General features: G+C 50.8%; 1 protein-coding gene across 1 annotated transcript in view; it reads left to right on the top strand.

The window, feature by feature from the left end:
* Positions 1-23410, top strand: part of PAPPA (pappalysin 1) — a 262349-nt gene that overhangs the window by 163189 nt on the left and 75750 nt on the right. The window contains exons 11-13 of the mRNA XM_069573842.1: positions 17601-17714; positions 18883-19018; positions 21177-21390. Coding sequence (XP_069429943.1) covers positions 17601-17714; positions 18883-19018; positions 21177-21390 — 464 coding nt within the window. The remainder of the gene's footprint in view (positions 1-17600; positions 17715-18882; positions 19019-21176; positions 21391-23410) is intronic.

The raw sequence follows: 23410 nt of genomic DNA, 5'->3' as shown, positions 1-23410 counted from the left end.
CCACATGTCCCATGAACTGCCGAGTATCTGGGCTCCATCTTACCCCTTGAGGTACGCCAGGTCTAGAACAGAGTTTGCTACCTGAAAAGCCGAGTTGCACAGTGTTACAACACATATGCAGCCGCCAACCCCTCTAAGAGATAGTGACTAACTTTCACTGGTTGCCGAGGACTAAGCTGAGACTCACGAAGGTTGCTTGACAATAAAAATGAGAGGACAGATACAGAGGAATGACTAAATAATAATAAATGACAGTAATCACCAAGGACACAGTAGTAATAGCAATAGCTGGTGGTGATAGCAACATAAAAGGTCTGGCTTTCTGCCCGATTACTCCATGTCAGGACCTCTACCCAGAGTTTCACTCCGTTGTTAGCACATTTATACCCGCCAGCCGCTTTGGGAAGTAGGGACTAACTTTCACTGGTTTACAAAGGACTAAATTGGGACTTAACAAAGGTGAAGTATTAATAACTTACCCAAGTTTCTACAGTCAGCTAAGGGTGAGGCAGGGAAATCTGGAATTCATGCCCAGGACTGTCTTCTTCTAGAACCAGGAAAAAAGAAGTGTGAAGGGACAGCAGAGGGGAATGTTAAGCGTGTTTCTGGCCTGCAGGGCTATGTGTCCGTACTTGCAAGGGATCTTTTAACCCTGGGAAAACCCTCCAAAGTAGATCTCGTCATTTGATTTTTCAGTGGAGGAACTGAGGCATCTTAGAGCATTCAGTCATGATATCAGTGAGTTCTGGCCCACATCTCTCGGATGTGTGTGACTTCCACTGCTCATGGAACGTTCAGGCAAGCGGCAGGTGTAGGATTGTTGGGAAAATCATATCGTGGATCCCAGATCGTGCTGGGACGGTTCCCATGGACCATGTCTCAAAACAGCTGCTTCAGCACCCTGCTCTTCTGCAGATGTGTGCTGCCTCGTCCAAGGGCCCCCTGGGAGAGAGCACCGCTGCAGATGGCCTCTGTCCCCCAGAGGGCTCTGCGGCTGGGGTGGTGGACATGGGCGTCAGCAGCGCCCATTGGACATTTGATGGGCAAAGCCCCCAATTTGCATGTCGCTGTCCCTCCTGCTGAAACCTGGAGAGGAAGGCCAGAGAGAGATGCCACCCTCGTCCTTCAGAATGTGAGCCCTTCTTTGAGCCGGAAGGTCAACATATGCTGATAAAAGCATATGCCAGCCCTGTCCTTGGGTCGTTGCACACATCAGAGCATGGCATCCTTCAGAGCCTCTTCCTTGGAGAAATCGAGCTGGAGCAGCCCTGCCAAGAGGACTGCTGCTCTTCAAAAGCAAAGAGGAGAGGCACGCACGCGGCGCTTTCCAGAGCTTTCTCCCAGGGTGATCAGAGGGGATCAGAAAACCCTGAGGTTTGTGGTGAAGGGCAGAACCCAAGACAAGGTGCTCTGAGTGGCCTGGGCACCAGTTGGGCCTCCCTGCAGGCAGTGGCCTGGGCACCGAGCAGGGGCTCCCTGCAGGCAGTGGCCTGGGCACTGAGCGGGGCCTCCCTGCAGGCAGTGGCCTGGGCACCGAGCAGGGGCTCCCTGCAGGCAGTGGCCTGAGCACCAGTGGGGCTCCCTGCAGGCAGTGGCCTGAGCACCAGTGGGGCTCCCTGCAGGCAGTGGCCTGGGCACTGAGCGGGGCCTCCCTGCAGGCAGTGGCCTGGGCACTGAGCGGGGCCTCCCTGCAGGCAGTGGCCTGAGCACCAGCGGGGCTCCCTGCAGGCAGTGGCCTGAGCACCAGCGGGGCTCCCTGCAGGCAGTGGCCTGAGCACCAGTGGGGCTCCCTGCAGGCAGTGTGACCCGTCTGTCATCCTGGTCACAGCTTGGGGCACACACATTTTATTAGGAAAGGAGGAGACGGCAAAGAAGGGGCAGGGAGAAAACAACACAAAGACAACCTGGAAACTCCTAGTTTTATGAACTTGAGAAAGTCTTGTTCTTTTAACGCACAGCTGTTTTTAAGTGAAAAATCACTCCCTTGACCTTTCTCGAATAGGCCAGTGTGGTCAAGACTGCCATTAACCACTGCTCAACTATGCTTGACCAAGGGTTTCAGTGACCAGGCACTGAGTTTGGACACGGTCACCATTTCCCTGATTAACCCATGCACATCTCAGGGATCCCAGAGTAGGCGAAGGAGCAGTCTGGAGGCTTCCTCGGACAGCCTGCGTGAGTCCGAGTGGCTCTGAGCTGTGCTTTGCTCCTCAGTTGGCCGTGTCTCCCAATTCCACCCCGAGCCTGTAGACAGGGCATTTCAGAGTAAAGCTCACTGGATCTGTGTTCTCCGTCTTTGGTGTCTGATTTTCTGACACAGGCATTTGGGGGTACTGGATTTAGAGCAGACGGTATTGCTTGGCCCTGTTACTAGAATGACAGTACCCTGGTATTCTGGTCTTGAACTGGAAGTGTTTCCATACTCAAAGTCCTGTTTTAAAACTGACGGTGCCCCCAAACTCTGAAATACATGTCGGATTCATATTGCTTCAGGATTCATATTAGAGACTGGTGATGCCTCTGAATTTTCACCTCACGCTGCCAGTATCTCTGGGTTTCAATCCAGATTTGAGTGCAAATTCTAGTTGAAGATAACAGCACCATCTTGGTCTCTTCCAGAGTCTAGGCTGCTTGTATTCTGACCTAGAATTCATGAAATGTCATTCACTGCTTTCAGTACAATTTTTTTTTTAAGAGATTTGGAAACACATAAAGTTAGCAATGTGACTTTTAAAAAGAATACGAATGTCCTCAGAATTGTGTTTGCAGCAAAATTCTACATCTCGAACTTTATCCTTCATGCTTCTGCTATTGACATCATCTGGGAAACTGGGTTTGTCATGGCTCAGCTGTGGCCCAGTTTTTCTCCTTCTCTCGCTTTTTTTTCCTCCAGCCCTTGCTCTCCAGCCTCTTGATATTAAGATTCGTCATTTCAGGCCTGATGCTTGGGCACAGATTGTTTGGGAACTTCTTTTTTCCCAGTTCCTCTCGGCCTGCACAAACCTTGAGCAAAGAGCCCACCACGTTGTTGGATGGGTGCTTGCTGGCATCATCATTTACCCCCCGCCCCCGCCTCCACTTGGGTCTGGGACCTCTTTTGGGGAAGGGATTTTATCTTTATGGCCTTTTTTCCCCTTCTCTGGGATCCATTTTCCTTAGATATCATGAGATAAAGAACCTAACTCGTAATAAGTGTCATGTCAGTGTATATTGAATGAGTGTATGAGTGAGTGAATGAGAGAGAAATATAAGAAGTATGTGAGCTTTGGCCAGAGCAAAATTTGAGTGTTCCAAAAGAAGACTGAGATCTCTGGAAGCACCCCCAAGCCCCCTTCCCTCACCCCTAAACAGTTTTAAGAAGGTCCTGCAACCCACTCTTCTAACCCTGTCAGCATCTTAACTGCCGGAGGAGACACATGTACTGTGAAGTCACCCACGGACCATCTGGCTGGGGATCCCGTGTCCCTCCTCGGCTTCAGGAGATTACGTAAACTGGACAGCAGCCTCCAGATGTTAGCAGTTTCTGCTCATTTTTTTCCCCTCCCTCTTCAACAACAATGATAATAATTAAAACAAACATGGGCCTCATCCCCTACCCGCACCCCTGAAATTACAAACAGGTGGGTCCAGATGCCCTCCCCATCCCAAGGCATAGTGTCTGAGCTGAGTCCCGAGCCTTGGGGAGGCCTGTCCTGCCCCAAGCCAGCCAGCCAGGCCAGCTGCCCTGTGACTCCAGCCCCAGGCCCCAGAGCAGGCCCATGGCCATGTCATGAGAAGGGCCTCTGCTGGACTTTCCCTCTCTCTGGCTCCCACTCCCGAAGCCTTGGCCTCCAACTTAAATGGATGTATTTTGGAGGACTAGGTGGCTTAAGAGATTAGTAACGAGATCCCAAGTCTTTCAGTGCCGGGTCGGGAGTTCAGAGGCGGGCCTGGGTGACTGGTGAATGGCGTAATTACGGAGCCGAGAGCGGGCCTGCGGAGGGCCCCTGTGAAATGAGCCCGGCCCAGCCTCTAAAGGGACAAGTTGTCAGCTGCACAAAAGCCGACCGCCACATCCGACACTAATCACTCTCCCTTGTTAGAGGATTTACTAGCTGGAGGAGCCCGAGCCCCCTGCCCAGCGCCTCCTCGAAACGGGTGGGTGGGTTCCGGTGCTGAGCATGCCCAAGGCCCAGCTCTGCTGTCTGGGAGATGGGAGATGGTGCTGACCCCAAGGGTCAGCATGGTGAGAACCCACATGTCGTACAAAGTTGGTGGCTGACCTGTGTCCTTTTGTTAACTAGCACTCCCACCGCCACAGTGATTATTTCTTCCTCTTCCTTGGCCTCAGTTTTCCCACCTGAAAATGTGTAATAGGACTCTTCCTTTCGCAGTGAGACGAGGATGGAGTTGATGGTGGTGAGAGCAGGTGAGTGCTCACCATCACTGCCGTCATCGTCGCTTCTCTGCGAATCACCATTTACCCTAGGTGGGTCCCGGTTTCCTCATCTGTGTCAAAGGAGGCAGACTTGTAGTACCACCAGTGGGAATCAGACCTGGACTTCACAGTCCTGATTAGTGTGGCTTAAGGATGCCGTTGGTCCCCTTTGAAACTCAGGCTCCCTACCTGGAGAGCAGATGAGGATGGCAATTCCTGCCTTACTCAGGAAGGAGAGGATCTGTGCTTGGGACATAGTTGCTGGTTGAGGTGTTGGCAAAGAAAGTGTGTTTTGTCTTTGCCATTGATCATGGACACCTTCTGAGGCCCCTTGCATAAACACTTCCTTTAGAAGAAGGTTGGGGCATCCAATTTCTGTCCCTTAGAAGTCCTGAGTGTCTGTCTGTCTGTAAAATTAGGCCATTGAGTGAGTGGTTCCCAAGAATCAATTCTGTGACTCTGAACCATTTCCTTTCTAAGAAAGTTGGTTTCCTCACCTGTGAAAATGTCAGGATGCTGTGTGACACTGGTGTTTTAAGTGACGTCTTTGCACGTTTCCCCTTGAGAGCCTAGGCGTCTTTTCTAGGACCATTTGATCAGACCGGGGGCTTGTGCCCCAAACCATAGCATTCCAGACACATGTGGGAGGGGTGGGCCAGGAGGATATTAGACCCCTAAGGAGTGTGAAATGCCTAATGTGTTAGGGACAGACTCTGGGGGGCAACAAGGTACTAGCCACCCTGGAGCTGAGCCCCAAGGCTGGAGGGCATCTGATGCCAGGTTACCTTATCTGCGAGGGTCTCCTGGGTGGGGAGGCCCTGAGGTCTGCCGAGTGGAGGAGGTAACTCTACACCCCAGGCACCCGCCCTATACACAGGAAATGCTTCTTTGCTCGATTGTCCACGACAAATAATAAATCCTGAAATTGAAAGCAAGGCAATCCAGCCTTCCCACTCCCCTTTCAGTCTTTTTAAGGCAGGTTTCAAGGGGGGACGCTGTTCTGAGGGCCGGCGCGGGGGGGTGGGGGGCAGTGAGCACTGTTTCTGGTGATCAGGAAAGAAAGCCTGGCTTCCCCCCCCTTTCTGTCTCTCTGCCTCTGTCTCCGTCTCTCTCTCCCTAGTCGTAGTAGTAGTTTAGTCGCTCAGTCGTGTCCGACTCTTTGTGACCGCCTGAACTCTTTCACTAGTAAGTGTGTAAAATGGAGACTGGAGGAGGAAATTGAAAACGTGTTAACGGAAGTCGGGTGAGGGGATTGAAAGTGTATGTGTGTGTGTATCGTGTAATGTTAACCACGGTGATGGATACCTTTTAAGATATTTTGTGCGTCATACTCAGAGGGTCAGTTTGGAGGAAGGAGCACAGGAAGACGATCAGGAGGGGCAGAACAGTGAGTGGGGAACCGGACCCAGGCGGGAGAGGACCACCGCGTTCCGCAGCCAGTGAACGCCGACCTGAGCCTGAGTCGGCACCTCTGGTCTCCATGCCGCCTTCATGGAGACCAGGCATGCGGAGCTCATGTTAGACGCCTGATACGTATTAAGGACCAATAACATCCCTGTGACTGGTGTCAGTTCATTCTTTATTCAACTAGCTTAGTGCTTACTTTAGGCTTCCCCCTGGTAGCAAATCTGCCTGCAGTGCAGGAGACTCGGGTTCAATCCCTGAGACAGAATGATCCCCTAGAGAAGGGCATGGCCACCCACTCCAGGATCCTTGCCTGGAAAATCCCGCGGACAGAGGAGCCTGGCAAGCTACAGTCCACAGGGTCGCAAGAGTCGGATACATCTCAGCGACTAAACCGCCTGTGCTTACTATTAAAGAGGTAGCAAGTAAGGCCTCATGCTTGCCCTCAGTGAGCGAACAGCCAAGTGCAGGGGCTGCAGATAGGCCCACCTCCTGGGCCAGTCCTGAGCCAGGGCGAGTCTGCAGTCAGGGAGGCAGCAGGCCTGGGCTAAGGATGGCTGTCCTGGGCAGGAGGTGGGGGAGCGGCCGCCCTGACCCCACATGTGGGCCTCGAGTGCTCTGCTGGGCTCAAGGGCCGTTGCGCCTCCTTGGGGTGTCTCAGGTTCTCACAGGGTGGCTTTAGGGAGTAAGGGAAGCAGTGGAATCAACCAGGCTCTGGAGTGCATTATGCTAATGAGAGAGACGGCTGTGAGTACCATTTCTTTTGTCATCGGCCTGCTCACAGGACGTCAGTGCTGGGTGAGCCTGGGTGGTAGCCGGATGCGGCTGCCAGACGTACTGGTGCTCCTGAACGGATGCTGGGTCTCTGGTGTCTTCCTGCATCCAGGGGTCATCATCACTTCCCAGCGCTGGTTGAGGCCCCCAGAGACCCGGGCTTCTGGGTCAGATGTTGTCAGCTCTGAACCGCATGTGCGGCCTTGCAAAAGCCGCATCATCTCAACAAAGGCCACGTTCAAGGAGCCCTGCCCAGTGACCTGTACTGCACACCAATGAAAAGGAGAGATCAATCAGGCGTGGGCAGTGTCCTCGAAGCTCATGCGTGGGGACAGATGGGCGAGAAACCACAGCACAGCGTGTTACACAAAGGCTGTGACGAAGTGTCCTCGGCTCGTCCAGCCACAGGATGGGGAGAGAACGGACGTTGAGTCAGACCACTTGGCTTTGACCTCTACGTCCCAGGGGAGCAGCCAGTGCCTTCCAAACCTCAGAGCCCTTATCTCTCCAGGAGGGACACACACACACACAAAACGGTCATTCCTCAGTGTTATTGTGAGGGTCAGAGGAGGTAATACATGGGGCAGCATCAGTCCTGGGGGGCCATCCTTAAGAGCCAGTCCCCTGTCTCTCCCCAACAGGAGCTCTGAGGAGGGAGCAGCATGTTCTCAAAGGAACAGCCAAGCCAGCTTTATAGAGGCAGCTTTATTTCACGTTGACAAGTCTGTGTCCGCTCTCCCAAGGCCCGTTACAGCCTGCAGTCTTCAGAGCAAGGACCCCTGCCCACCTCTGCAGCCTTGCAGTTCTTGGGGAAATGGCTTGGCTTGGGGCCTGTAAACCTGAGGTTAACATGTGGCCTGAGTAGAAATATTCTGAACCTCTGCCTGGGGAGTGTGTGTGTGTGTGTGTGTGTGTGTGCACAAGTGCTTGCTGTGCACACACTTCTGTGCTTACACGCAGTTATTGTCAGCATGCTCCCCTCCCCCTCCCTATTCCTTTTCCTCTCTTTTTCCATGAGGCCCTTTCCCAGGTCCCTTTGGACTGAAAGAGGAAATTGGAGAAGATGGGCTCGAGGTTTGACGAGCACTTCCTCCATCCTGTGATTGACAAAAGGGCATGTAAATCTGTAAAAGTGAAATTCAGGAGAAACCTCCTGGCATCTCCCTTGTGTGGGAAAATGCCAGAACGCCCACTCCCCCTCCTCTCTCTCCAGCCCTGCCTTTGTGTACATCGTGTGTGGGTGGAAGATAAACTGGATTTAAAAAACCCTTTGAAAGCAAGACATCGTTAACTCCTCTAATTGGAAGCAGTCTTCTGCGAGGGAGGAGGTCTGGAGGCGGGTGCTGGGTGTCGGGGCTGGCAGTGCCTGGTGTGGGTGAAAGTCCCCAGGCCCTAGGGCCAGGGAGGCCTCGCTTCTGTCGGCTGAGAGCCAGCCCGGAGGACCATTGCAGCACTGTCCTGCTCCCCACTGGGCTCTGTCCCCCACCTGTCCGTCAGGTGTGATAGCTGGGGTCAGATCTCTGAGGACTTTCCCAACTCAAACACCCGACGATCTCAAAGCTCTGGGAGAAGAACTTCCGGCTCTTTTGCAGCACACACAAAACGAAAAGAAAAAGAAAACAGAAAACACGTTGCTGGAATGACTGCAGTAAAATTTTAGGTTACTTCTGCAGTTGCCTTAGAAATGCTGGCTGTGATAGGAGTTAGCTTTTGGCCTCAGGGTATCAGAGACACGGGATCCCTGAGCCAACTCAGACCTACAGGAGCGTCAGATTTCACTGCAGAATCGATACTTTGGCTGGAGGGAACTGGACATCAAAAGGTGGCAGAGTGTCAGAACAGAAAAGCCCTTTGGGGTTCCATGTTACTCCATCCCTCTACGAGCAGGAACTATGAATGTCAGAGAAAGTCGGCAACTGAGTTGGTTCTAGGAGGCAGGTCCCGGAGCCTGGCAGCGTGGGGCTCCTTGAACCACACAGCTCCATCCCAGAACAGGCCTGGAAGGTCCTGCTTTTGTCTGCTGAACCATTCAGCAGACCAGGAGAAACAACCAGTAAAAAACCCCAAGCCCTTTATCTATAACAGCCCTGAGCCATATGCAGACAAGCTCTCTTCAAATTATATCTACGGCTAAGAGTCGGGGCTAAGTTTGCGCCTAGATTTGAGTTTTGGTTCTACTAACTAGTTGTGTGACCTTCAGTGAACTTTGCTGTTGTTCAGTCGCTAAGTTGTGTCCAACTCTTTGCGACCCCATGGACTGCAGCATGCCAGGCTTCCCTGTCCCTTGCTAGCCCAGAGTTTGCCCATGTTCATGTCAGTGAATTACTGGGCTTCAATTTCCTTATAGATTAAAGGGGTATAATAATAGCACCTATCTTACCTAGCCATCATTGAAGACTGCATGCTTTCATACGTATAGAGTCCTGAAAGCAGTGCCCAGCAGACAGCGGGCACTCCATGTACCCTGCTGGCCCAGCAGACAGTGGGCACTCCACATACGCTGCTGGCCCAGCAGACAGCGGGCATTCCACATACCCTGCTGGCATAATTGGTGTTCACTGGGCACCTCTTGTGTCCTGTCTGCTGGGCAATTTGCTGGGATTTATTTGAGGGTAAATGAAACATAGTTCTCACCTTGGAAGCCTTCAGAGTTTAAAGGGATAAGACTGAGCTCTAAACAACTATAATCCAACCTGACAAGTGATGTAACGGAGGCATATATAAAGAACTATATGGACACATAAGAGGGAGCAATTAATTCTGCCTGGGGGGTGAGCAAAGGCTTTCAGAGGAGGGGTGATATTTGAGACTGGCTTTGAAGTATGTGTCGTGTTTCACGAAATGGGCCATCATTGAGTGCCATGGAGGGAGGTGGGGGTGGGGCGGGGGAAGGGAACTGGGCACAAGCCTCTCGACGGTGGAGTCTGTGGCACGCGGGAGGAAGGGCGGTCCAGTGGGAAGGGGGCACCCATGTGCGCCTGCGTGGATGGAGCGCAGCTGGCTCTGCACCTGGGGATGAGCCCAAACCAGCTCCCAAGGCCCTTGTAAGCTGCATCTAGGGAAGTTTCCATCCTGTGGTCCAGGGGCAGCCACGGATGGGGTGAGAACTAGCAGGGCGGTATGATGCATTCTCCATTGTGAAAGCAAATTATGGGAACCTCCAGAGCAGGGACGGAGCAGTGGTGGTGAATCTGCCTACCGGTGTAGGAGGCGCGGGTTTGACCCCTGGGTTGGGATGATCCCCTGGAGTAGAAAAGGACAACCCACTCCAGTTTTCTTGCCTAGAGAATCCCATGGACAGAGGAGTCTGGTAGGCTACAGTCCATAGGGTTGCAAAGAGCAGGACAAGACAGTGCGCGCACACACACAGGGGCAGGGAGAGGATATGGCGTGACTGGAGGTGAGGAGAGTGGTCCTCAGTATCTACTTCTCCATCAGAGGAAGCAGAGGTTTTAATCAAAACAGCAATTGAGCTGCCATGTGATTGAGTCCACAGAATGTGGACTCAGAGTCCAGAATCCTGCTGTTATGCACAATTGGACGTGTGAGCTTGAAAGAGTCATTGAAAGCTTCCGTGCCCCCTTGCCTCATCAGAAAAATGGGATAATTCCAGCCTCCCTGAATAAGTGAGAGGATTAAATGATACTGTGCCCATGAGACCTTGGGGGATAGTATTTCTGTGGGTGTTCTTAAGCTGCTGGGGCACCACTGCACTTCACAGATGGAGAGACAGGCTGGGAGAGATGTCCAGCCGATAAGTGGCAGACAGAACTGGCCCACATCCCCTGTGTCTCTTGGTTTCTATTTTTAAAGTGAGCACAGATATCTCTGAAGATGACAGAGAGTCTGAGGCAGTGTGCTAAAGATGAGACTTTCCCCTTCAAGGTCAAGGGGAAAGGGGGTTGTTCACCCCCTTGGTTCCTGCACTAAGATGAGGTTGAAAGGCAGTGAGTTGCCCAGCTTCCATCAGAGACATAGAGCTGAGCTTCCTGCAGAAGCAAGTGACATGGACACCGGGATGGCTGCTATGCATCCTTGGGGAAGGGGGGAAATCTCACCAGGGATGGTTCTGCGTAAGGGAGCGGGGCTTCAGCGAGTATAGAACACGGGAGAGGACAGGCATCGGTTCTGGGGCCAGAAAGGCATTGTTGTCATATCAGGTTTGCCACTTACTTGCTGTGATGTATTGTGCAAGACACCTGCCCTCCCTCGACCACTGGAAAAGAAATGCTCCCAGTTGATAACCTACTTAAGTCCCACTAATTCTAAAGCTCTAACATGTGGAAGCTTATGAGTGTTGCTGCTTAGAGGAAAGAGTAGAAAAAAGCAAAGCTAGACATCTTCCCCTAGCTGTTGGGAAGAATCTCCCCAGAGGTAAGCTGGGCTGTTTATGAATGGAAGAGAGTCCCCCATCTGTGAAGCAATCAAGAAGATGCTGGGTAAGATGATACCACTGTTATGGCAGAAAGTGAAGAGGAACTAAAAAGCCTCTTGATGAAAGTGAAAGAGGAGAGCGAAAAAGTTGGCTTAAAGCTCAACAATCAGAAAACGAAGATCATGGCATCCGGTCCCATCACTTCATGGGAAATAGACGGGGAAACAGTAGAAACAGTGTCAGACTTAATTTTTTTGAGCTCCAAAATCACTGCAGATGGTGACTGCAGCCATGAAATTAAAAGACGCTTACTCCTTGGAAGAAAAGTTATGACCAACCTAGATAGTATATTCAAAAGCAGAGACATTACTTTGCCGACTAAGGTCCATCTAGTCAAGGCTATGGTTTTTCCAGTGGTCATGTATGGATGTGAGAGTTGGACTGTGAAGAAGGCTGAGCGCCGAAGAATTGATGCGTTTGAACTGTGGTGTTGGAGAAGACTCTTGAGAGTCCCTTGGACTGCAAGGAGATCCAACCAGTCCATTCTGAAGGAGATCAACCCTGGGATTTCTTTGGAAGGAATGATGCTAAAGCTTGAGCTCCAGTACTTTGGCCACCTGATGCGAAGAGCTGACTCATTGGAAAAGACTCTGATGCTGGGAGGGATTGGGGGCAGGAGGAGAAGAGGACGACTGAGGATGAGATGGCTGGATGGCATCACAGACTCGATGTACGTGAGTCTAAATGAACTCCGGGAGTTGGTGATGGACAGGGAGGCCTGACGTGTTGCGATTCATGGGGTTGCAAAGAGTTGGACACGACTGAGCAACTGAACTGAACTGAACTGAACTGAATTCCTTCTCTTACCCTGAAAAGACTTAAGCCACATCTGCTCTTTGCATAACATCATTACATGAATTTCTCTTCCCCCACTTCACTGGATCATATATTTCTTACTGTATTCAGTCATTTATTAATTGATTGATTGATTGATTCAATCACTTATTTATTCAGTCACTTAACCATTTGTTAATTATTCATTCATTCCGTGAATATCAATGTCAATCATTCAAAATAATATCTGTTTTATTTCCGTTTATTGTGATGAGAACACTTAAAAAGAAATCTACCCTCTTAAGTTTTTATGGGCACAATAGAAAATAATATTGACTATGTTGCTGTGGTTTAGTCTCTAATTGTGTCCGACTCTTTATGACCTCGTGGACTGTAGCCCACCGGGCTCCTCTGTCCACGGGATTTCCCAGGCAAGAATACTGGAGTGGGTTGCCATTTCCTTCTCCAGGGGATCTTCCTGACTCAGGGATTACACCCACATCTCCTGCAAGTCTCCTGCAATGCGTGTGAATTCTTTACCACTGAGCTACCTAGAAAGCCCCATTATTGATTATAAGTATAGTGTTATACAGTAGATCTATTAAAATTTTAATCAACTTGCTTAACTGAGACGTCATTGTTGATTTATACGTTGATTTATAAACTTATAGCAACCCATTTGTCCCTTTCCTTGCTGCCCCTGGCAGCTCCCATTCCACTCTTCAATTCTGTGGGTTGAGCTATGTTGGATACCTCATGTAAATGGAATCGTGCAGTAACTGTCTCTTAGTGACTACCTAGGTGCACTTAGAATAACCTTGAGGTTCCTCTGTGTAGCCGAATGTGGCAGTATTTCCTTCTCTTTTCAGGGTTAATGCTGTTCTATTGTGTGTACCCACCGCATTTAGTTTATCCATTTATCTGTTGATGACATTTAGGTTGTTCTCACCTCTTGGCTGTTGCAAATAATGCTGCATGAACATGGGCGTAAACAATGCAGCAAGATCACTGTCAACTAGAGGAGACCCTCTCCTCTTCTCTCCAGAAGAGCCTAGAGACTGCGATGCTTCTAGAGCCTCCATGATGTATCCCACAAACCAGTGAGTGATGTGAAGGAAGGGAGGAGAGTTTGTTCATACCAGTAGGACAGAGAGAGTCAAAAGGTTGCTGGGTTCACCTCCCTGCCATCACGGGGTCTTGGTCATCTCTTGACCAAGGGGGCAATCTCGAATCCTTGGCATCATGTGAAGGATTTGTGTCTAGAGACCAGGAGGGAGAGCAGAATGACTCTGCCTGGGATTGAAGAGAGGTGGAGATTGGGAAGGGAGAGGGGGTGAGAGAGGTTGGGAAGGTTGCTGAAGACCCTGGTTGGAGAGAGAGGATGAGTAAACAGCGGCCTGGGGCGACGATGGGAGACCATGAGCCCCCACGAGTGAGTAGTGTCACCCCCTGCTCGCTCCCCCACCACATGCCCAGGAAAGTCTACACTGCTCAGTAAGGCTTTGTGGGATTGGATTTGCCTTTTCAGAAGGTACAAAACATGGGTGGATGAAAGCAGAGCGCCTGCATAGAATCAGGTATCTTGGGGATCACACTTAGATATGTGCCCCTCCTTTTGCCCAACGGCAAGGCTCTTCTCCTGTCAGAGAGAGCCTGGTGGGCCATCCCCCTTCCATCCATGGCTGCGGAATGAGCCCCACCCAGCCGCTTCCTCTGTAACCTTCCCCCACCTCCCCAGGAACAGAGATGATTTTAACATCGGCTGGGGCTTCGGGCAAGGGTTCAGCTACATTTGTTTGCTCCTCTCTGATCTGCTTTGACTGTCCATGGTCAGGATCACAGCCAGCCCGAAACAAACATAGCACTAAATGGGAAACCAGGAGAATAAAATAACAGCACCACATCCCTCTAAGCCCTGTCTGGTGCTGATAGGGTTGATGAGATAAGAGGAAATTGTGTTTAAGCAGTAAGAGGGCTCTGTTCGCGTCCGAGACTTCTCTGACCCTGCATGAGATAAGCCCCGGGCTCAGCACTCCAGAGATGCGCTCCACCACGCTCTGCTGGGGGACAGGCAGCTAAGAACACAAGGGGAAAGAATTCCAGAAGGATACGTGTCTAATCGCTGGCCTGGATTTCAAATGCCATAGATAGTTTGTGCGCGCACTGTTGTAAAATGTAACCCAATCCCCTGGCGGATCTGCCTGAGCCCAGTCTCCATTGTTTTTGAGAAAAACAAATAAACTTGAAAAAGTCTGCCAGCCCATTAAATCGGCTATGTTTTGCCCACAGCCTCCTCGGTATTAGGCTTCTAGGGATTTGAATAGCTGAAGTCATCATTTCTGGCCGATGAGACGGTTGATTCTTGCTTTTCTCCCCTTATGAAGTTACCTGTGACATTCAGGAGACTAATACTGTATTCGCAAGACCCACTGACACCTTGGGGAAGGGTGAGGGGAACTTTGGCAGTGAACACGGTTCAGTACTTCTCTGTGTTTTAAAGCAATGAAGCTCTCAAATGAAACAATGCAAGGCATCCTGATATATAAAACAGATGGGTGAAGATGCTTTGGTTGAAACAGTGGAGCAGAGGCTAAACACACCTTCCCCATCCTGATGCCCAGGCTGACACCTCCAAGCAACCCTAGGAATCCATAGGTGACACCTTGAAAGGCCATGACCTAATCCAACATTCAGATGTGAAAGATAGCCTGAGGTCCAAAGATGGGAGACAGCGAGTCGCAATTACACATCAAATGTTGAGGGAGCTGGTATCTCAACCAGGTATCTTAACCCAGCTCACCATTGCAGGAACTCCCTGGGTGACGGTGTGATTCTCCAAAGCTGGTTAAGACACTTTTTCTTCTTCTATCTGATATTTCAAGAATGAACTGAAGACGTTAACTTTAAGGGAAATTGGGTGAAGCATATATGGAACTCTTGGTATTTCTTCCTTTGCAAGTTTCCTGTAAATATGAAGTTATTCCAAAACAAAACGTCTATTTTCAAAGAAAGCGTGGCAGCTTGCAGTTGTGGATTACAGTGTGACCATGTGTTTTAGCTTGACTTTGATTAGTGAATCTGATGTGCAACTTTCCACGCTATTTTTAATTCTTCACTCATCTGTGTGACTCCCTGGGTATAGTCTAACTTCGTTTGATTTTAATAAATAGAATCCTAATGCACTTATCCACTTATACCTCGTTCTGTATTCATTCCACGTTACGCTTTTGCAATCCCTCTATGTTGTCATCTATGAACTCACAAATGGGGCTTCCATTTTTCTTGGCCAGGGTCCATATTGAATCAGGTGTCAAATATTCTCAGGATCATCCCCACATGTGAATCTCTTTCAGTCCTCTTAATATTCTTTCACTTGTGGAATCCTAACATGTGAATGCATCATCTTTACTCACCCCTTCTTTGACAGGGGAGCATATAAACTGTCCCTGATCTGTTTTTAATTGATTTGTTTTGTATTGAAGGGTAATTGCTTTACAAGATTGTGTTGATTTCTACCAAACATCAACATGAGTTCGCTATAGGTTTACCCTTGTCCCCTCCCACTTGAACATCCCTCCCACCTCCTTCCCCATCCCCACACTTCTAGGTTATTACAGAGCCCTGGTTTGAATCCCCTGAGTCATACAGCACATGCCTTTTGGCTATCTGTTTTACATATGGTAGTGGAGAAGGCAGTGGCACCCCACTCCAGTACTCTTGCCTGGCAAATCCCAAGGACGGAGGAGCCTGTCGCTGAGGGTCGGACACAACTGAGCGACTTCACTTTTCACTTTCATGCGTTGGAGAAGGAAATGGCAACCCACTCCAGTGTTCTTGCCTGGAGAGTCCCAGGGACGAGGGAGCCTGGTGGGCTGCCGTCTATGGAGTCGCAGAGTCAGACACGACTGAAGTGACTTAGCAGCAGCAGCAGTGTATGTTTCCATGTTACTCTCCATACATCCCACCCTCTCCTTCCTGACTCCATAGCCGTGTCTGTACGTCTGTTCTCTGTCTGTGTCTCCATTGCTACTCTGCATATAGGCTCATCCGTGCCATCTGTCTAGACTCCATATACAGGCGTTAATACACAATCTTTGTTTGTCTCTTTCTGACTTACTTGACTCTTTATAATTAGCTCTAGGTTCATCCACCTCATTAGGACTGACTCAAATGCATCCCTTTTTATGGCTGAGGAATATTTCATTGTGTATCTGAACCACAGCTTCTTTATCCATTCAGATGTCAGTGGACATCTAGGTCGCTTCCGTGTTCTAGCTATTGTAAATAGAGCTGCAGCAAGCACTGGAGTACAGGTGTCTTTCAGTTTTGGTTTCCTCAGGGTGTATGCCTAGTGGTGGGATTGCTGGGTCATATGATGGTTTTATTCCTAGTGTTTTACGGACTCTCCATACTGTTCTCCATAGTGGCTGTATCAATTTACATTCCCACCGACAGTGTAAAAGGGTTCCCTTTTCTCCACACCTTTTCTTAGCATTTATTGTTTGTAGATTTTTTGATGGTGGCATATCCCTGATCTTTTGCTACTTTAAATATTGCTGAAATGGATAGTTTTGATCCTTGTATACATATTTTTTTTCCTTTCCTTTTTTTTTTTTTTGTTTTACGTGTGTATGTTTGTTTGTGTAATTGACATTAGATCATCTCACTTTTTTTCTCATAGCTTTTAAGACCTTAGAGTTCTCTCGGTTAGCCTTACTTTTTAGGCAAGTCACCCGAGACCCACAGATCTGGAATGACAGGCCCAAATTCCCAGAGAATATTGAGAAAGGGGTCACCATAGAGATGCAAGGAAAAACACTAACTGGGGATGCCCTTTGGCAAAGAGCCTGACGTAGCTCAAGAGTGCCATAGCTGCTCCTCTCCTTGTCTGTCGCGGCTCTTTTCTGGTCTCCAGCGGACAGCTGCGCAGGCAAATGTGATTCCTCGATGAGTGCCTGCACACACCGTCACCCCGGGCTGCTCCCACGGTCTCCGTTGTCTGGTGTCTGGTCCCAGAGTATTTGACCAATTGCAGTTACTCAATAAATAGTGTTGGAATGAGTGATTGAACCAGTGGGATGAAATGACATCGGGGCAGGAAATCCCTCAGTTTGAAGAATTCTGCTCATCTCTACATGCTTCATGTTTCTTGGAATGTCACTTGGTATATCTGTCATTGAGACCGAGGGGCTGTGTGTATGTGTAGATACGCACACACACACCCAAACGGTGGAGCCGATATTCTTTGGGGAGAACAGGTGCTGACGCTGTTCCAATCTGTGTCATTAATCTGGCTCTGAGCACAATTTACAGATCTGTCCTGAAGGGATGCTTGGTATTCAGCGTCCGTGACAGATAAAGGCCCTCAGGCCTGCTTTTGCTGCCGCTTTCCCCAGGTTCTGATTATACCAGGCAGCTCGTCATCCTGGGCTTCTGCTTTCCTCTGAGCCTTCACTTCTTTTCCTTCCATGGGCAATACCCTTCCGTCTGCAGCCACCCTATTCTTCCAGACCCGAATCAAGTGTCAACTCCTCCAGGACCTGTCCCTACAAGAACTTATCTGACGTCTCTACCACCCAAATGTGTTACCCCTCCTCTCCTGAATACCACTGAGGATTTTCTCATCTGCATTATTAGACTGTGGGCACCTGAAACAGACTCTTGTCTGTTTATCACTGTTTCTCCCTGCGGTGTCAAGAACACAATAGGTGGACAGTGAGGTGTTGTCGAGTTGAATTTAATTCAACCTCCAAGACCCTCTAAGACATTTGTTTCCCTTTATTTTTTTTTTTTCAGGTGTGTCGGACCAAGGTGATCGATCTCAGCGAAGGCATTTCCCAGCATGCCTGGTACCCATGCACCATCAGCTACCCGTATTCCCAGCTGGCTCAGACCACTTTCTGGGTCCGGGTAAGTCAAAGCTTTGAGAGCCTCAGACTGTCCGGCAGAGGCTCCCAGGAAGCATTGTGCAGAGGCTCCCAGGAAGCATTGTCTCCCTTGGCCCTTTCTCAGGCTGGTTTTGTCTACCCGCTGAGGGTGTTAACGGCAAGGACAGCAAACAAAACAGCAGGATGCTTCCTGGAATCAGTTCAGTTCAGTCGCTCAGTCGTGTCCGACTCTTTGCGACCCCGTGAGTCGCAGCACGCCAGGCCTCCCTGTCCATCACCATCTCCCGGAGTTCACTCAGACTCACGTCCATCGAGTCGGTGATGCCATCCAGCCATCTCATCCTCTCTCGTCTGCTTCTCCTTCTGCTCCCAATCCCTCCCAATATCAGAGTCTTTTCCAACGAGTCAACTCTTTGCATGAGGTGGCCAAAGTCCCTTAATTGCTCATGGGATGCCTTCAGTCAGTCTTGTTTTGGCTGAGAATTTAGATATCGTTTAGATGCTGTTCTTTTAAACTGCCTTGCCTCGAAGTCTTCACTGAGCGCTACAGGGAGAAGGAAGTGTCCTTTCCCTTCCAGCCCTCCACGGGTGGTCCTCTGTTGGATGGCACTCGTCATGTGCCATGGTATCCTGTAGCTGTCCGCGGGCCCATCTTCCTGACTGTGGACTGGGATCGTTTCAAGTGTTGGTAGTGCATTTCGCTTACCTACGTTGAACTCCGCCATCTATAGCAATCAAAGGCACACCTTATTTACCTTTGTCCCCTCGATGCCTAGTCCAGAGACTGGTCAGCACAGAGCAGTGATGAATAATAAGCCTCATTTCATGTGGCTTTAGTGCATGCTGGACCTCTTAGTATCTTCCCGGAGCCTCCCAGGCAGCCTGTGATGTATCTATTTACAGATCCGTGACTTGGAGGTGAAGGAATTTAGGCTCAGAGTGGCTCAGCCATCAGTGGGCATCACACAGCTTGAAAAGAGCAGGGCCAAGATTGGAACAGTCTCTGACCTCAGAGGCTATGCTCTTTGCTCTGAGGTTTTGCTGCCTCCCATGGTCCTTCCCACCATGGACCGTGATAAGCAGTCCAGCTCCCGAAATGGAAGATTCTTCTCAAAACCCCTGCCCCGGGGCTGCCGCACCACTGCAGGCCTAGCTACATGGCTGAGCCTCCTATGTCTCCTGCATTTCAGGTGTACTTTTCTCAACCAATGGTCGCTACAGCCGTCATTGTGCACCTGGTGACTGATGGGACCTACTATGGGGACCAGAAGCAGGAAACCATCAGTGTCCAGCTGCTTGATACCAACGAACAGATCCACGATCTAGGTGAGCGTATGGCTTGCCCTTGCTACCTGCCTCCCCGTCTGCCCGTGGGTGGTTTGTAAGGATCGGCTGAGAATGAGTTCTCGCTTCCCATCGCCTCTTCTTGGGGCTTTGTTTCCCATCAGGTTGTCTTCAGATCAGGATGAGTATGTGTATACATCTAGAGAAGCCCGAATCAGATGGGGATGAGGGTAAGAGATTCAGGTCAAAGTCCTCTTCTCAGTAGGTCCCTTCTCCCACAGTGCCTTCACCCTCAGGCATCCCAGGAGATCTCAGAGGACCCTGGGAAGGAGACTGAGTAGAGATGCTTTTCCATTATATGTATCATCACCTGAGACCCAAAGAGACACGTTGAGAGGCCCGGGTCACTGGCCAGAGCCAGTCAGCAAGCAGGGAAGCCAGGCTTTCAGAATCATCGCCCACTGCCCTTCACCCCGTAACCAGGAGCGTCCGTGATAGCAAATGAGCTCTCACTTGAGATGTGGTGACCTGTGCTGAGCACAAGACCCCACACTCAGAAAGCCCCACCATCCCCTCCCACGCTGCCCAGACAGCCTGCCCAGTCTACTCTGGAATTCCAGGCCAGTGCAGAAGTCCCGGCTTCAAAGCTGTGCCCATACGATTCCACAAGGAGCTCGTTTCAAAGCCCCATAGGAAGCAAGCTCGCCAGGGGTTACGTCAGGGTCAAGCCGCAGCTCAGGCAGTGGGGAGGGGTTTTGTTTTGTTTTTATGTTTACTTATTTGGTCAGTTTTCAAGGCAAGGGGGAAATGCATTAATAAGGAGGGGAAAGGAAACCCCTCTGGATTTATCCAGATTCCTGGGAAATGTCCCTAAGCGAGAAGCAAATATTTTCATAGCTGTCCTGGCATCGCAAAGGGCTCTGTGGAGAGTTTTTCAGAGGAATGGGAAAGACTCGGGCTCCAGCAGAGATCCTTGGATCCTGCTATTTGATGCCCGAGTGTCCATCTGTCCCTCCCCATTGGCTCCCCGTCCTGCATCCTCAGCACCCTGGCATTCCCATGGAGGCTCTGCGGCTCTATGCCAGTGGACCACAGATGCAGACCTGCTCGACTGGGAGCCTCACGCCCTAGCAGAGCAGGACTCCCAGCGCTTGGTCAGGATGATCTCACTTTTTAGAGGCAGACACTGAGTGTTAGGGGCTTGGTGGACTCACACAGTAAAGAAGTGAATATCTGTTATCTGCGTCAGTTGCTCAATCGTGTCCGACTCTTCACAACCCCATGTACTGTAACCCACAAGGTTTTCCTGTCTGTGGGATTCCCCAGGCAAGAATACTGGAATGGGCAGTCATTCCCTTCTCCAGGGGATCTTCCCAATCCAGGAATCAAACCTAGGTCTCCTGCATAGCAGGCAGACTCTACCGCTTGAGCTGTCAGGGAGACCTACTAAGCCAAGAACTGATGTCCATCAAACACCAAAGCCAGCTTTGGTTTTCCCAACTCCAACCCACCCCATCATTCTCCTCCCTTTCCTTATGTACCTTTTCTCCCTGCCCCACTCACTCCCCACCACTTTTCAAAGCCTGGGGACTTCTAGAACGAACTGAGAGCTTCTGGGTGAAGCTGTTTGGATTCTCCTTGGACTCTGTGTGGCACACTGTTCTGAGTCCCCCTGGAAAGCCACCTCCCGCCACGTTTCTGCCTCTCCTCTCTGCTAAATGGATGCAGAGGTCCTTACCACACAGGGTTGGTCCCAGCTTCCTAGCTTAAAAATGAGAGGAGGCTCTTTTATTACCCCCAACAATGACCTATTTCTGTGAATTGTTTCCCTCATCTTGATGACTGCCTGAAAACTAGCAGCTCAGACCAGCCAAGCCCTCACGCAAGGTGGGAGGGAAGTGAGTGCCAGCGAGGCTTGGCCCAGGGGTGGCCCTTTGGAGGGGAGGGAGGGGCCATGGGCGCTAGGTGAAGGGAGAGCTTAGGGAGCGGCGAGGCGAGGGGATTGGAAAGATTTGGAGCCAAGAGAAAAAGGCAGACAAAGAAACTTTCAATCAAACTCAAAATCCCCACTGGCCACCCAATGGTGCTTTTGTGCAGTGACATGAAAGGGTCTGGGGGCTTCGGGAAGGGCCCGTTGGGGAGGGCGTGACTGGCCTTGAGTAATGAGCCTGGCCCCCCGGCCCTCTGTCTCCCCTGACAGGCTTCCACGTCCTGAGCTGCCGGAACAATCCCCTGATTATCCCTGTGGTCCATGACCTCAGCCAGCCCTTCTACCACAGCCAGGCGGTACGCGTGAGCTTCAGTTCACCCCTGGTCGCCATCTCGGGGGTGGCCCTCCGCTCCTTCGACAACTTTGACCCCGTCACCCTGAGCAGCTGCCAGAGAGGGGAGACCTACAGCTCTGCCGAGCAGAGGTAAGACACCCCGGGTCTGCGCGCCGGGGTGGACCCTGGAGCCGGGCAGCCGTGGGTGCTGCAGGAAACAGTCTGTGTGTTTCTCGCTTCTCCATCGTCTGGCCTCTGGCCGGCTCTGCCTTGGGGCTTGGGAGGACCCCACGCCTGTGAGTTCCAGGGGTGCGGGAGGGCAGTAGAGACGTGGCTATGGAAGGAGGACCCCTTTCACCTTGTTCGAGGTCCCAGTGCTGACGGCGACCTGCAGGGTGACCTTGGGAGCGTCACTTTCCCTCTCTGGACTCAGCATCCTCATTTGAATGAAGTGAGGGGTGGTGGATTAGCTGTCTTCCAGCTCTGAAATACTGGAACATTCTGCTTCCTAAGTAGCACAGGCAAGAGGCATAACCCTCCTTGGAGATACCCGCAGTGGTCGTGGGGTCTGTCTTTTAACCACATGGTTCTGCGTGCCTTTGATCTGTATCTGTTAATATACCCAGTGTGGAGCTAGGAGAGGGGGATCCTTCCTGGAAAAAATGTGAGCTCTAGGGACACTCTGATCTGGGTTTGAATCTGCCCACTCCACTTTGGTGAGTGTCAGTTGTCTCCTTTGGAGTAATATCTACCCGGCAGGGCTGTCGTGAGAATTAAATGGTGTGCCGCAGATGCCAAGTTCTCCTGCAAACTCTCAGGCACTGTGCAAAGATAATGTGTTCATAGTGTTTATCAGCACTTGCTGATGCGATGCTGATGCTTTTCTGTGCAGAATTCCACAGAAAGTTCTTAGAGTTGAGCTGGAAGAAGCCTCGGGGCTCATCTAGTATATCCGCATTGTCCAAACTTCCATGTTACCCTCTGGGTTTTCAGAATGGGAAGGGCTGGTCCAGAGTCACACAGCATCTCTGACGTTTGTTTAAAGAGTTGGGGGTCTCAGTGGGGTCCCCCAAAGCAAGGCCCTCTGAAGGGCAGTTCAGCCCTGCCCTGTATACCTGGGAGCAGGAGAGAAAAGAGTCGGGAGAGGGGACCCAGCCTTTCCCACGCCCCTGCTACCAGAGGACACAAAAGGTGGTTGCAAAACCCACATTGTTCTGCACCCACCGTCTCTAGCTTCTGTTGTGCAAAGTCTGTCGCAATCCTTCAGAGGCAAAAGAGCTCCTTAAATATCATTCATTGTTGTATTTCACCCTGAGAGGGCTTTTTCATCCCTGCCTCTCCAGACTATAAAAATAAGTTAATTCTCAGAACCCAGGGAAACAATGTCGACGGAAAATGCAAATCCATCAGACCCTCTCTGCCAATACTTTCCCGTCCCTAACCGGCCACCAAGACCATCCCCAAGTTGACTGAGGCCAGCACTGGCTTCTTTGAATCCTTCATTAGCAGTCCCCATGTCCCAAGTAAACAGTAAGAAGTGTTTAACCTTGAAAACAAGTCCATCAATAAGTATGTGTTGAGTCCTTTGACCTCTCATGGAAACACACAGAGCTGGGGCAGGTGTTGCCCTGTCTCTGGCTGGTGGTGGGATGAGGAGCCCGACCCCTTTCTTCTCTGGGCCTGTCTCCCCACGTGTGAAACGACAGCAGTGGCGGATCTGTGTTCTGCGTGGTTCCTTCCACTTGGAACAGTCTGTGATTCCCAAGAGGTAGCAGCAGTGAGAGGGATGAGGAGGGGACCCACGCTGATTTCATTATCTTATTTCATTATCTCACCTGTCTGGTGAGGTATGGACAGAGTGACTGAGCCAAGACTGTCCAGGGAGTGGGAGGTAGGATCTCGCTTTGTCCGCCCCTAAGAGCCACACTCTGCTCACCAGGACCAGGCTCATCCAGGAGAGAAGAGGGCTTCCCAGGGCTCCTCCCTTGTGCGCACTCGTCAGTGAGACGGAGTGGAGCGTTGGAGGCGCAGCTCCCAGGGCTGGCTGGCTGGACCTTGAGCTCCCTGTGTCTAAGAGAGGCTGCTCCTCCTGAATGCCAGGGCTGTGGGGTGGGAGTGGGGCGGGGAGTCGGGGAGGACCACAGCTGCTCCTGGGGCACTGAAGAGGGAT

Source organism: Ovis canadensis, chromosome 2 (genome assembly GCF_042477335.2).
Source record: "Ovis canadensis isolate MfBH-ARS-UI-01 breed Bighorn chromosome 2, ARS-UI_OviCan_v2, whole genome shotgun sequence".
Classification (NCBI taxonomy): Eukaryota; Metazoa; Chordata; class Mammalia; order Artiodactyla; family Bovidae; genus Ovis; species Ovis canadensis.
Note: the sequence above shows the minus strand (reverse complement) of the source record. Positions and strands in the feature narration are given on the sequence as shown.